The following is a 14,502-nucleotide window of genomic DNA, read 5'->3' on the forward strand; positions in this document are numbered from 1 at the left end:
TAGTTCTAATGAAATTTGAGGCTTTCACCTTAATTTATCATCTATATTTATTTTGTATGGTAATTGATGTCATTTGCTTGCGCTATTTAGTTTTAGTTTTGCAATCTTAATTAATTGATATTCATAGAAAGCACAATCATTTCACAATCTTCAAATCTTCTTTTTGGTGTTTACTAAATGGCATTGTTTTGGGCAGGACAAAATCATTCTTGCCTCTATTGCACTCAAGTTGGTGGTGGGCTTCATCTACAGGATCGATGCGCTCAACAACATTGTCACATATATTGCTTCTTTTCTCTAGAAAAAGAAAACATTAGAATAAATAAAAAAAAACAAAGACAAGGCAAAATAATAATAAAAGAATTTGATTGGGTGGGCTTCACCTGCCAGATCGATGTACTCAACCTCAACGGCTTCCACAAATATTGCTTGTGGAAATAAAAAATAAAGACAACACAAAATAATAACAATAATAATAAAAGAATTTGATTTCTTATAACCTCGGTTTCAGACATTGGTTCTCTGTAATATTTGTGCATTTCACGAATTTCTTCTCTTTTGATATGCCTAAAAGCATTGTCAAAATGAAAACGATAAACTTGTTTTTCATCGGGACAACAAAAGTTTATTAACTCTTAATACGAAAGATCCTTAAGATGTGGACGTGGCCTAGAATCCATGAGATTATAGCGTGCTGGGATAATGTGTTTTATTTTACAAATGCCATCTTATTCTAAGTTTCCATTCAAATTATGTTCATGATTGAACTTCAATTCACATTATTTATAAACATATTAGTGTCTTTGATTTCAATCTCAATCTTAACATTGGTATATACTGATTATTCCTATTGAAAGATTATGCACTGAAAATAACATCCAAGTCTCTCTTTATTTATTTATATATATCGTTAGGCAATTTCAAATGCTTACCTTAATGTATGAATTTGGTTATGTATACCTTGAAGATGAGTTCACTGGCATTTTTAGTTGGTCGCGAAACCATAAAGTAATTAAGCATCGACTTACAAAATTACTTATAAAAAATTCTGCTTCGACATAAGCATTAAATATCAATTTCTCAAGCCATATCCTCCGAAAAAATGTTAGGCTTACAAAATATTTTATAATTTATTTTTTTGTTTACAAAGTGACGTGGCACACTATAATTGAATTTATCAAAATTTGAATTCATCTCCTTCTTAATCATGTTGTGCTACATTACCTTGTAAGATTTTTTTTTTTTTTTTGTAAAATATTTTGTAAGCCTAGCATTTGTTTGGACAAGTACTAGCTATTTGTCACAACATGATAGACCATAAACCACACGGGCATCATATAAAATATTTCGTAAGCCTAGCATTCGTTCATTCGAAGAAGCACTTAATTGTTTCCCTTGGTGGTTGCTGACGACACCGACATCATAGATTATAAAGTCAATATTTAAATATAAGACCAAAGCTACATGTTTAACCCCTCAAAGTTAATTTCCCTCAATAATAAGAGTAATGCTAGAAGAAAAATTTATGTCTTTTTATAATTAATGTGATTTTTAAAATTATTATTAAATTTGTGATATATAATTATTAAATTTTGATCAAATAATAATTTTTAAAGTCAAATTAATTTTAAAAACACATGTATTTTTCTTCTGGCATCACTACAATAATAATATTCAATGAGAGGTTGAACTCACCGCCTCCACTCTTCGACCGGTAAGTTCAACCTCTCTCCGATTTACTATGCACGTGATGGACGTGAGTCCCTCCACTTGTCCTCTTTCTCCAAATAATAATGAGCAGATATGATTATGAAGAGAGATATTTATGTCGGCCTTGGATTTTCACCTACCTGTCCTATAGATTTTTATCTGCACTAAAAACAAAAGGTACGTAAAAAGGCCCCCCAAAAACAAAATTCAAATTTTTGGAGAAAAAAATATTTTAGTGTTATTCATTTTTTTTTTTGGAAAAAATGTAAAATTAGTCTATGTAGTTTATCTGATTTACAATTAATTTTATGTGGTATCAAAATGAACTCAAAGGTCCCTGAGGTATGCCAAAAATATAATTTAGTTTCTACAATCAAATTCTGTCCACTAATTTAACAGATTTTCTTAGTATGACACTGACTTAAATAGGATAAATATCACAATTATATTGGTTATAATGTTTTACGCTATTTGAATTTATTAAGTCAGTGAACAAAATTTGACTGTAGGGACTAAATTATTTTTTTGGCATACCTAAGAGACCTTTGAGTTCATTTTAATACCACAAGGAGTTAATTGCAAATCAAGTAAACCATAAGGACTGAATTTATATTTTTCCCTTAATTTTTTGTTGTTGTTGATGTATTTATTTATTTATTGAAGATCATAAAAGGCTAAATTTGTTCAACATCATTATACAAGTTATTCTCTTTTTTTTTTTTTTTTTTTTAATATTTTCTTTCTTTATTCTCTCTTTTTTCTCTCTTTCCAAAAAGTCAGATTAGAAATAAAAAAAATAAAAATTTAAATGAAAGTAGAGTAGATAATGGATAAATTAAATGAGTTAGACGTTGTATTGAACAAATAATAGGTTAAAAAAAAAAAAAAAGTGTTTTTTAATTAGATAGTTTATATCTTACTGCTGAAAAATTGAAAATGGCTTATATATTCTTGGGCATAATTTCAGCTTTGAGATTATTGAGAATATCTTCCTCATTTAATAACGTAAAACACAGATACATGATTATTGAATTTTGATCCAATAATAATTTCTAAAGTCACATCAATTATAAAAAGGACATGCATTTTTCTTCTAGTATTACTACAATAACTCAAATTTGGGTAAATAAGTAATTTCAATACAGATACTGCAATAGAAGATTGCCATGTTGATACATTTCTACAGTACCAAGTATATTAATTCTACGCTACCGAAGCACATTGCATTTAAATGCCGTACAACCGAATTATACTCTTTTATTTTATTTAAAGAAAAATAATAAAATTCATTCTTTCAACCATCTCCTTTTAACCATTTTCATATAATGAATGAATATGTGTGAGATCCACATTATTTTATTTTATTTTTATTTTTTGACAGTCCAAGTCTATCGCTGTATAAATACACATTTCGAGTACACAAAAAGAAGAGAAGATTGCAAGGCTACAAATATCTTTGGATTAAAATTGTAGCAAATTTAACTGACTTGCGAAAAATAATGAAAATGTTTTAAATTAGAAAGTGAAAAAGAAAAAAAAGTTTTATAATAATTTTTTATTTAAATAATAATAAAATATGATTAATGTGACGTAAAAAATAAAATAATTTTATTTAATTTTGAAAGAAATAGTAATCAATTTTTTTGAATCCGAATAAGAATTTAAAAGACAACATTGAAATATATGAATGATTGACTTTTCAAATCTTGAAAGAATCAGTGAATTAATTACAAATAAATCATTGTAGCCGGCTATCAAATAGCCAGGCCAAGCTCATCTCAGCATTTCATGGTTTGTTTCCCATCTGTGCCGGGTTTGATCAATGGTCGTAGTGTTGGTTGCTATGTCAAACTTTTTGGGCTTACTGACAACTAGTGTTTGCTATTCTCAGCTGCACTCTCTTCCTTCCCAAGTGCAACAACTACTTTCTTCAGGATGGCTTCAGTTGGTTGGTGTGAATTCTCCAAAGCCTTCGAAATTGCTTGCCATTTCTCACCATGTTTAGGTTCTGCAGCAATGCATCTCTTTAGCACATCCTTCTGGTTCTCCTCACTCCCATGCTGAAGTTCAAATTTGTAGTATAATGCCCAGAAATCACCAAAATCTGGCGCAAGCGTCACTGCCCTGTTGAGCCAAGTCCTAGCTTTATCCACCTTCCTGTCATGCCAGAACAGCTTGGCTACAGCAGCAATGACATGGGGATCATGATCACATTTCTTGAGAGCATCCATACTCTTGGATTTACGTTGGGGCCGGGGGACCATCTCAATCGAAGCCGCCCACAGAATACCACTATTGGGACTTTCCTGCAATGCCTTCGCCATCAATATATCAGCTTCCTTCTTATTGCCATGCCTCATTTCAGCTCGAACTGCCACGAGCCAGAGTTCAGGGTTCTGGGGATTCTTCTTCCTGGCCATGGTGAGGAATGCTCGAGCTTTACTCAGCCCATTCATCTTTTCCTCCAGATTAGCAAGAGAAAGCCAAAGGTGTATACAACTAGAGCAGTGCTTCAGACCCAACTCGTAAGCTTCCTTAGCTTTCTCCAAGTGACCAAGCCTCTCCTCCAGCTGTCCAAGCATCAGCCACAACTTGAAGAACGAAGGGAAGCGTTTCAACCCTTCGTCCAACAACCTCCTCTCTTCTTCAGTATTCCCCAACTCTCTCTCCACAATGGCCAATTTCATCCAGACTCTCTCCGTCCCTCCTAGCTCTCGGGCCTTAGCAAGAAGCATTCTAGCTCTCTCAGGCTCATGATTCTCAAACTCAAGCTTAAAAGCCGCAAGCCAAATCTCCTCCGAATTGGGAATCGCAGCATAAGCTTCCTGCAGGATTGCTCGTGCAGCAGGCACATCCCCAGCAAGCCACTTCTCCTTGGCACCCATAAGCCACAAAACCTCGGCCTGTGGCCGGTAAGTAACTGCCTTACGAAGCAAAGCATCAAGGGACTCCCTAGTCCCATGGCTCTTCTCAAGCTGCGCAGCTTTGAGCCAAATGCTCTTCTTGGTCAAGAACACACTTAATGCATGAGCATATATAGCTCTAGCCGTCTCAATGGACCCCCGTTTCTTACACTCCTCCGCATCTGCCACCCATGTCCTCTTCCTATCCTCCTCCTCCACTCCAATCCCAATTGTATTCCCAATAATAGCCCGGCAAGTCGCCACGGACCCGGCACACTCCGCAGCCTCGGCCTCCTTCATCCAAGCCTCCCTATCAATCTCCAACCCCTCTCTCTGCAACGCCCTTATACCTCTTTCTATGATCTTCCTCACCATCCCCGTATTCCCATTGGCCTCCTCCAACTTCGCCGCTGTTATCCAAATCGCAGGCTCCTTTGTCAGCCTCTCTCTCGCCCTATTCAACACCTTCCTCGCACTCTCATACGTCTCCAATCTTGCCAATGCCAACCACAACTCCACATGCAAGGGGCAACACTCCACAGCCCTGTGAAGCAACAACCTCGCGTCCTCCTCGTTCGCAAGCTCAACCACTGCCTTCCAGAGCCGAACGGAGTCTGGTATGCGCTCCAAACCTTTCCTCAACACCTTGCTCTTCTTGTTCACATCGTCATGTTCCAATTTTGCCGCTTGCAGCCAGAGCTTGACCGAATTCGGTATCATTTTCACCCCTCTGGCAATGACCGCCTTAGCCTCGTCGGGGGTCGCCAGCCTACAGGCCTCCAGCCACACGTCCTCGCTATTCGGGCACTCACAGCCCTTCTGCATCAGCTGCCTCGCAGCCGCAATCTTCCCAGCTACCTCCTCCAGCCTTGCCGCTGCAATCCACCCCGGTGGGTGCTTCGGATTCGTCTGCGTCACGCTCTTGAGTAACAATCGAACCTTCTTGGTGTACGAAATCTCGGCGTCGCTCGTGATCTTCATGCTCTTCAAATCGGTGAGATAGCCTTTCGGATCCACGACGGTTTGTCCTGACACCGAATCTGACAACCGATCGAGTTTCAACGACAGCACTGTGCCTCTTCCTTCGCCGACGGCGGTCAAATCCGTGACCGGAGTTTGCGACCAGGGCGTCTCGGTGCCGCTGGCAGAACGGCTCTTCGGGTCCAATGCGGTGACGTGCTCTTTCTCCTGCCGAGCTTTTTCCAAAAGAGTGTCTGGCACCGGGACGAAGCTCTTGAATCGCTTCTTCTTGTTCCGGAGTGAGTAGTCTCCGATTTCGGGGATGCTCTCCCACTCCTGCGCCGATACAGTGTACAGCTTCCTCTTGAGATCGGCAAACTGCTCGGTGATCTTCGGGTTTGAAGCTCGGTACTTCTCGATCTCCTCCTTCAACCTGGCTTCCCTCCGGTCCTTTCGGCGAGAGTCCATGCGCTTGTCGATGGCCTCCCAAACGGCGTCGGCCTCCTTGTCGTCCTCGTCGTACTCGGTGGAGGCAAAGAGACCGACATCGTTTCCTTCGAACTCGTCGAATTTCTGGTTCTCGTCATACCACTTGTCTTCGGCGTCGTCGTCCTCGTCGGGCTTCCCGCGGCCCCGGCCCTGCCCGGGAGGCCCGCCGACGGTGGCGGCGGATCGGTCGGGGAGGTCCGGGGCAGCGCGGGCGGGTCCAATATCGGATCGGGTGGTGAAGCCCGTGGCGCCACGGCCGAGACCAGCGACATAGTTGGGAGGGGGCTTGGAGTTGAGGAACTCGACCTTGGGCGGCTGGGATCCACCGAGGAGAGGGACGTGGAGGGTGAGGGTGGAGAGCGGGGTGACGTTAAGGCGGGAGAGGAGGACGGCGTCGTGTTGAGGGGGTAGAGGGTTGGAGTGGGAGAGGAAGAGGCGGTGGAGGAGGTGGGTGTGGTGGTGGATGGAGAGCTTGAGGGAGTGGAGGGTGGTGGTGGATGGGTCTAGGGTTAGGGTTAGGGTTTTGTGGGTTGGGAGTGTGATGAACACCATGATTCTCGATCAAACTCTGCGTTTGGATTTGGGGCAGCGGCTGGAGTGAAATTAAATTTACCAAAAAAAAAAAGAAAAAAAAAAGCCTAAAAATGATTGTGTAACATGTCTCTTTATTTAAAGAAGTGATTCCTAAGAGAGTTGTTATGAGAGTAGAATTATAAAACAGAGAGACGGATTTGGCTTACATGCTGTTATTAAAATGACAGCATATATGCTGTAGTTAAATTAATAGTCAAGATTGAATTTTTCAAAATCTCTTTTTCATTTTCTCTCTCTTATTAAATGCTTATAAAAGTAAGTCAACTTTAAAATTAAATCTTGACCGTTGATTCAATTACAGCATACATGCTGTTATTTTAATAACAACATGTAAGCCGGATCCGAGAGAGACTACTTGCAAGTATGTATTTTATAAAGCTCTTGAAGTATTTGAACTTTGAAGTTATCAAGTCTTTACCTTATCCTAGAGTAGAGTAGTTTAATAAATATCTTAGAGTAATAGTAGTTTAATTACTTAAGGAGACTTAGCAGTTTATATTATTTTGTGTCTTGAGAATGTTTTAAATAAAAGACTTTAAAGAGCATTGAATGAAAATTGTTTCACATTTAAAAGTGTGAAGATTTTGTTGGCATTTATAAGAAACAACAAAGCTATTAAATAAGCTATGCTAGGGTACACCCTAGTGCATGTTATAGTACGGTGCGAAATACCGAACACACACGCACATGCGCGTGGTGTGAGCCGTAGGGCGCTAGTGGCACCTTGATGACGCACTTAGCATCGGATCTCGAAACAATCTAATCATGACCATTCATTTTTGGAGGGTCAAGATTGTTCGATCTAGTGATTTGTATTTTTATCTTTTCATTATATCCTTATTTAAGGACGTTCAATCAATAAAGAACAAGTCATAAAATTAATCAGAATATAAGGTTTAAGTTCTCATAACCTAAATTCTATTCAATTTAAATAATTTAAATATTACGTGTTCACGTAACACTGTCCATGAATCATATATTTTCTAATTTTTTGTTTAGGTTTTTTGCACATAAAAGATGTCAATGAGACATATTTTTCCATTTTTATGAGTAAAATTTCTGAACTCAAAAGAAATTCTACTTTCACGATAGAAGCAATTAGTTGGTCAATGGTCATTTTCTGATGCTAGATAGATAAATCAGTATAAAAACCCACCGCCACCGCCACCGCCACCGCCACCGCCCAGGCTAAACGCCACAGCCACCGCCGTTTTTGTTTCAAGCTTTGCTGTTGAACAGAAAACCCACAAAAAAACACTGTCAAATTATCACCAATTATTTTCCCTATTTTATCTTTTCCAATTAATAAAACTCTTTTGAGCTCTATTTTATCGGTATTTCAATGGAAATCCAGAGCTTGCTTTCTGGGTTTTGCTCAAACCCAACGATCCCACCAGTCCTAAACACCAAAAAGCCATTCTTTGTGGCGTCACCGCCTATTTCTTCAACTTCTTTCTCTCAACCCCGCAAATGGGTCTCGTATAGAACCTGTCATTCTGTTCCGCAAAGGGTGTGGTCTAAGCAGATATTGAAATGTAAAAACGGTGTAGAAAATGTAGAGAATGATGCTATTTCTCAAGGGAAATATTTGAAAAATGGGGTTAGAAGGAAAAAGCTAGCGGTTTTCGTCTCCGGTGGTGGGTCGAACTTCAGGTTCATTCATGAAGCTTCTCTTCGTGGATCAGTTCATGGAGACATCGTTGTTTTGGTCACAAATAAACGCGGTTTTCTCTCTTATCTTTATATGGTTCTGATTTTATTATTTTGATCGTCTTTTTGGGCTTGAAAGTCGTTATTTTTAATTGCTTACGAACTGTAAAATAGTGGAAATTTTCTGTAATTCAATAAAGTTAATAATTTTTTGAACTGCTGTCTAAGGAAGAGCATAATGGAATCCCAAAGCAGCATTCATGTGTGTTATTTTCCTTTGTATGGCAGGCTGTGGAGGGCAGAGTATGCAAGAGATGAGGGCATCCCAGTTGTTTTGTTCCCTAAAACAAAGGAGGAACCTGACGGACTCTCCCCAAGCGACCTTGTATCTGTTCTTAGGTAAGGCCCTTCTCCCAAAAATGAAATATTTATGTCGGGCTGTCTTTTTTTTTTTTTTTTCATTTATTCCTGGTAGATTCACTAGTAAGAAGGTTCTTGATTTTTGCTCAGCAAGAAGTTTGTATGAAGAAACCCAAATTAGATTAATTATTGCTATACAATCTCTTACATTCTCTGCCACAGGCAGTGGATAAACTATTCAATAAAGGAGAATACAATTTAGTCTAATTTTTGTTATGTGAAGGAAGTCTGTTAGATCAACCATTAACAAAGATGTTCCTTGTAGCCAATCCTTGAGATGCATGCCATGGATTTTGAATTCTTAATGTAACTTGTCAACTGTGCATCCTTTTTTGTGCTGCCACTATATAGCTTGATCTTACCCATCTAAATTGTGTTTTCTTGGGGTGGCTGATCTCATTTAGGCTTAATCCTAGAGGACTTGTAGCTTCTGCCTGTTACTTAGAAGAATTGTTCCTTTATGTAACCCCTGTCAAGTACTTGATGAGATCCACTCATATCGTAAGCAGTTTCCAGGAAATTATTTGGTTGCCCCAAAATTCTGTACGTTGAAATTCATAAAAATCAAAAACCCCAAAGCCCACAAGTTGAGAAGGCAGCTGATCAAGGTCAGAATTGGTGAATTAATTTGGACTTTGCTACAGTGAAACTGAAGTTTGGACTTTCTCTGTCTCTTTGGGTACAACTTTTCATGGACCAAATACAGGAAAATATGGAAAAAAAAAATTCTGGAAAATATTTTAAGCTGGAATATATAGAGCCTTAAGTCCGGTTTTTGTGCTAGTGGTTTAAATATGCAAAGGTCAAAAGAAAAATGTATCAAAATCACATCAGGAAAGAACAGTCTATATAAGATGGCTGTGATATCCTTCTTCTTTAATACTTGTAGTTAAAAGATGCCTGATTCTTGGAAGTGATTTCTTTAATTTCATAAGCCAAGGAAATATGTGAAACAAAAGGAAAGATTGTTGTGTTGAAATGGTACAAAAATATATTAACATTTGTCGTGTTATCATATTCAGGAGATTTGAGGTTGACTTTATACTCCTAGCGGGATACCTAAAACTTATACCGGTGGAGCTAATCCGAGCTTATCCCAGATCCATAGTAAACATCCATCCATCACTCATTCCAGCTTTTGGAGGCAAAGGGTATTATGGTATGAAGGTGCATAAGGCAGTCATTGCTTCTGGAGCAAGGTAGGTTGCAGCATTTGATGTCATATATCTAAACAAATATTGTCTCCTGACCAAGCATAAGGGATTTGCCCATTTTTATCCAACTTTTTTATTTCCATTAATTATAGTGTATATGAAGAGAAGTCCAAATATTATGGTTTTGTTCATTTGTGCTTGGTTAGATACTCAGGTCCAACAGTTCATTTTGTTGATGAGCACTACGACACTGGGCGTATCCTTGCTCAACGTGTTGTCCCTGTGCTTGCTAATGACACTGCAGAGGAGCTGGCAACACGAGTTCTTCGAGAGGTAATGTGATTTTAACTCTAGGCGTATCATAATTTTTCCTCATCTATCTCTCTCTCTCTCTTGAGGGCGTCTTAGGTTTTTCCTATGCAATAAAGTTGAGAAAACCTGAATCATTAGTCATTTGTCAACAGTTTTAACTTTGGGACAATAGTAACACCAAGTTCTGGCTGGTTCCTATTAAATGATTTTGTGACATCTTTATTGGGTCGGATTCCTTTTTGTGACATCTTTATTGTTTATTTTTTTCAATTTAGGAGCATGGGCTATATGTGGAGGTGGCAAAAGCATTGTGTGAAGAGCGGATAATTTGGAGGGAAGATAGTGTTCCTGATCTCATCCGGAGCAAAGAAAACCCAAGTGAGTTCAAGTAGCAGAACCAAACATCAGCAATTTCTACTTTTTGTTAGGGTTTAGGTTTTTCTCTATCACTTTTGCCAAGTCTCAATGTATATGCTAACATACTTGAATACATTTCTATACCCGGAATTGAGAAGAAAAAAAACTCCTTCCCAGCCGATTAAGGGGGAAAAAGGGAAAGGAAGAAAAAGAAGAAGGAAGAGGGTAACCATTTTAAGTAACATGGTTTCTGTTCCATTATGTATGACTGAATTGCCTTGCACTTGAGTTTTGTTATGTTGTTAGACCATTGTTGTATGTGCAACAGGCGGAGTTTTATGACCGGCATCTGAGTTCAAACTTTGATTTTTCTTTTTTGGGTCATCTCCTCTTTGAAGAGGATGGTTGTATAAATATCATGAGTAATGTTCATCTTCGCACCAATTTATTACACTCATATCGCGTTGGCTGACAGGTCATGTTTTAAATGGCTTACAATGTGCTATGCTAACCGGTATGATATGAGTGCTATAAATGAGTGTGAATAGTAACATTTACTCAAATATCATAGTGTTTGCAAACTCGTGTCTGAGTACTTTTTAAGTAAATTTCTACCCAAATGTTGTTGGCCTATTGGGAATAGTCGAGACTGCATTTTAGTGATAAAGGAGAGAAAACAATACACGTGAAGATGTTAATTTGTCATTATGTCATCATAAAATAAGGTTACAATTTATGTACTTCTCCAGTTAATTTTTCATCTTATGAATGATGGTGACCACACCAACTAAAAAAATAAAGTTTATTTTTTTTGCAATTTGTTTTGTGACCATAAAGTTTGTTTCCTAAAAAGAATATGAAGTGCATCCTTAAAATTTTATACAGTTAATCATTATGCTAACTTTAACGTTTTCTAAGTTAATTCTCTGGTTTTTACATTTAACTTGAAGGAGAATTAGGGTTGAGCAAAGTCACCGACATTACCGACCGCAATAAGTTGGTGAAATTTTCGACTTTATTGACATTTTGGCGAAACAAAAATTTTTCTATTGACACCAACATTACTGATTGACGCTCAGCCCTAAGGAGAACCATTGATTTTGTTATTTTACAGTTTAAGGCTTAGATTCAAATATTGGGATGTATAAAAAAAAAAACAATACAATGATCAAGATCATATCCTTCAGAATTTTTTAAGTAGTCTATTTATCGTTTTTAAAATAACAGTTGAAATTTAATAAAAATTACATGATAAAATATAACAGGAGGAAATGTAACATCAGAAAAAGGACGAATTAAGAGCCAAAGGGAAGTTTTGTGACTATATTTGGTAGATGAATGAATTTCCCAATCACTCTACTTTTCGAAATAAATCAAAGCAAGAACAGCAAAAGGGCAAAAGAGTATCACACTCGGTCGTGACCCTTGTAGGTGCCTTCATTCCGTAGGGTGACGAAAAGCCGACTCCCAAAACAAGTGAAACTCAGCCTCAAAAGTTTTTCTACAAAAAACAATACGATCTCTGTCCACTTTGGTATTATGAATCATCTCACGCATGAGAACAATCGCAGAAAAATAATCTTTAATGGCTGCCTCAGTTAACAGTTTGTAAGGGGTTGCAAGCACTCGTATAACTTCAACCAATTGCACAAACAACGGCGGTTTGTCGACACAGACGTACTTGACATCTTCAGGAAACCTAGTGTCCACAGAAAAGGGGACGCCAATTGACAAAGCATCAATTAGCCTTGTGCGAGCTGCAGACACGGTGAAACTGTCATCAAAATTTACGATACATAAATCATGTAATACAGTAACGAATGAGCTAAACTTAACCCAACGAAAGCACCGAGAATTCTCTATCTCCGAACCAGGCGCATAGCGAGAGCAAGCCATATCCTTCACAACTGGCCACGGTGATTCAAAAAGAGTAGTACAAGTAGCACAAGTACAGCATTACAACTAGATTGAAACACTCGCCACAACCTGCACAGAGCAGGAGAACGGTCCTTTGGTGAGAGGGAAGAAGAGGGAAGAGAAAATGGAAGATGGGGGTGAAAACAAAAGGATTTCGCTAATGTCAATTTATAGGGGGAGAAGCTCAGATCTGGTGTTTGTCAAGTGGGAAGCAGAAGCATGGAGGCTGGAGCCCGTTTCCGTAAAGAGCTTTTGAATAATAATAATAATAAAAGGCCTGATGTTATACAAAGGAAAAATGAGAGGGAAAAAGTAGCCGAAAGAAAGAAAAGAGAAAGAAACAAAAAAAAGTCGTCGGAAATGTGAAAGAAACGATACGAGCTGATTGCTCCGTTTGGCATTGGATTCCTTTGACAATGGACAGCACAAAAGTGTAGATTTGTGCCAAAACCCTACCAAACAACTCTTTTTTTTTAATTTTTTTTTTTTTTTTTAAGCTACCAAACAACTCTTAACAATAAATAACATTCTCTCTAGAAGCCTTTCATCTTCTCTTTCCTTCGAGAAAAAAAAAATTAAGTAGTGAAGATCTAGATTTAGGGTTGTGGGTTTTTTTCATTTATTTTTATTTTTTAGTTCTCCTAGCTTTCGGGTTGAGGACTAATAGATCGGTGTGGGGTCTATCTCTCACAGTTAAATTTTTTTTTTTTAGTTTTTTATTTTTTTATTTGGGATACCTATGTTCTAGATTTAGTCTGCACGAATTAGATCTATTCCTCCATTGTAATGTACAAGTGTTAGCAGAAACTTGAAGTCATTTTTATGACTTTGTAACCTCATAGCGAGATTTGTAAGCAAATCCGAGCTTATCCCATATCCATAGTAAACATCCATCCGTCACTCATTCCACCTTTTGGAGGCAAAGGGTATTATGGTATGAAGGTGCATAAGGCAGTCATTGCTTCTGGAGCAAGGTAGGTTGCAGTATTTGATGTCATATATCTAAACAAATATTGTTTCCTGACCAAGCATAAGGGATTTGCCCATTTTTATCCAACTTTTTTATTTCCATTAATTATAGTGTATATGAAGAGAAGTCCAATTATTATGTTTTTGTTCATTTGCGCTTGGTTAGATACTCAGGTCCAACCGTTCATTTTGTTGATGAGCACTACGACACTGGGCGTATCCTTGCTCAACGCGCGTGTTGTCCCTGTGCTTGCTAACGACACTGCAGAGGAGCTGGCAACACGAGTTCTTCGAGAGGTAATGTGATTTTAACGCTGGGCGCATCATAATTTTCCCTCATCTCTCTCTCTCTCTCTCTCTCTCTCTCTCTCTCTTTAGGGTGTGTTAGGTTTTTCCTGTGCAATAAAGTTGAGAAAACCTGAATCATTAGTCATTTGTCAACTGTTTTAACTTTGGGACAATAGTAACACCGAGTTCTGGCTGGTTCCTATTGAATGATTTTATGTCTTTTGGTGCCAAATGATAGAATAACCTCTAAGCTCACCGATCCTCCATCCATGATTGTCTGAATCCCAGACCTGTGTCTTTCGAAGGAGGAGAAATACCCTCTTGAATGATAAAATTACAGGATTCTTGGGCATAAACTTTCCACTTGGGTGTGATTCCTTTTTGTGACATTTTTATTGTTTTTATTTTTTATTTTTATTATTTATTTATTTATTTTTATCAAATTAGGAGCATCGGCTATATGTGGAGGTGACAGAAGCATTGTGTGAAGAGTGAATAATTTGGAGGGAAGATAGTGTTCCTCTCATCCGGAGCAAAGAAAACCCAAGTGAGTTCAGGTAGCAAAACAGAACATTAGAAATTTTTGCTTTTTGTAGGGTTTAGCTTTTTCTCTATCACTTTTGCCTAGTCTCAATATATATACTAACATACTTGAATACGTTTTTATACCCAAAATTGAGTAAAAAAAAAAAAACTCTCCTACCTAGCCGATTATTGGGGAAAAAAGGAAAGGAAGAAAAAGACGCAGGAAGAGGAAAACCATTTTTAAGTAACGTGGT

The 14,502-nt window shown here is 38.0% G+C and overlaps 2 protein-coding genes and 1 pseudogene across 3 annotated transcripts; 1 reads left to right on the top strand and 2 right to left on the bottom strand.

Annotated features, from left to right (window-relative positions):
- Positions 1-3,398: 3,398 nt before the first annotated feature.
- Positions 3,399-6,769, bottom strand: LOC132171880 (protein STABILIZED1-like). The gene has a single exon (XM_059583292.1). The coding sequence runs from the start codon at positions 6,612-6,614 to the stop codon at positions 3,582-3,584; it is 3,033 nt and encodes a 1,010-aa protein (XP_059439275.1). The 5' UTR covers positions 6,615-6,769; the 3' UTR covers positions 3,399-3,581.
- A 928-nt stretch (positions 6,770-7,697) lies between these two features.
- LOC132170578 (phosphoribosylglycinamide formyltransferase, chloroplastic-like) lies at positions 7,698-10,921 on the top strand (annotated as a pseudogene).
- Positions 10,922-11,781: 860 nt separating this feature from the next.
- On the bottom strand, positions 11,782-12,690 carry LOC132172417 (uncharacterized). Of its 2 annotated transcripts, none has more exons than XR_009439137.1 (2): positions 12,386-12,690; positions 11,782-12,306 (listed from the first exon to the last, which is right to left on the bottom strand). XR_009439137.1 is itself a non-coding variant. In XM_059583914.1 (2 exons), exons 1-2 carry the CDS (start codon positions 12,443-12,445, stop codon positions 11,987-11,989), a joined length of 345 nt encoding a protein of 114 aa, XP_059439897.1. In that variant the 5' UTR covers positions 12,446-12,690; the 3' UTR covers positions 11,782-11,986. The 2 variants fall into 2 exon arrangements, 1 of the variants encoding a protein (XP_059439897.1); XM_059583914.1 differs by having other exon boundaries at positions 12,421-12,690.
- Positions 12,691-14,502: the final 1,812 nt, after the last annotated feature.

Source organism: Corylus avellana, chromosome ca2 (assembly GCF_901000735.1).
Source record: "Corylus avellana chromosome ca2, CavTom2PMs-1.0".
NCBI lineage: Eukaryota > Viridiplantae > Streptophyta > Magnoliopsida > Fagales > Betulaceae > Corylus > Corylus avellana.

What these genes read in the sequence shown, in the direction of transcription:
- LOC132172417 (XM_059583914.1), bottom strand. Translation starts at nt 12,445, where the DNA reads ATGGCTTGCTCTCGCTATGCGCCTG. An exon ending in TTGCTCTCGCTATGCGCCTG is followed by an intron (nt 12,307 to 12,420) that starts GTTCGGAGATAG and finishes CCGTGTCTGCAG; the next exon opens with CTCGCACAAGGCTAATTGAT.
- LOC132171880 (XM_059583292.1), bottom strand. Translation starts at nt 6,614, where the DNA reads ATGGTGTTCATCACACTCCCAACCCACAAAACCCTAACCCTAACCCTA.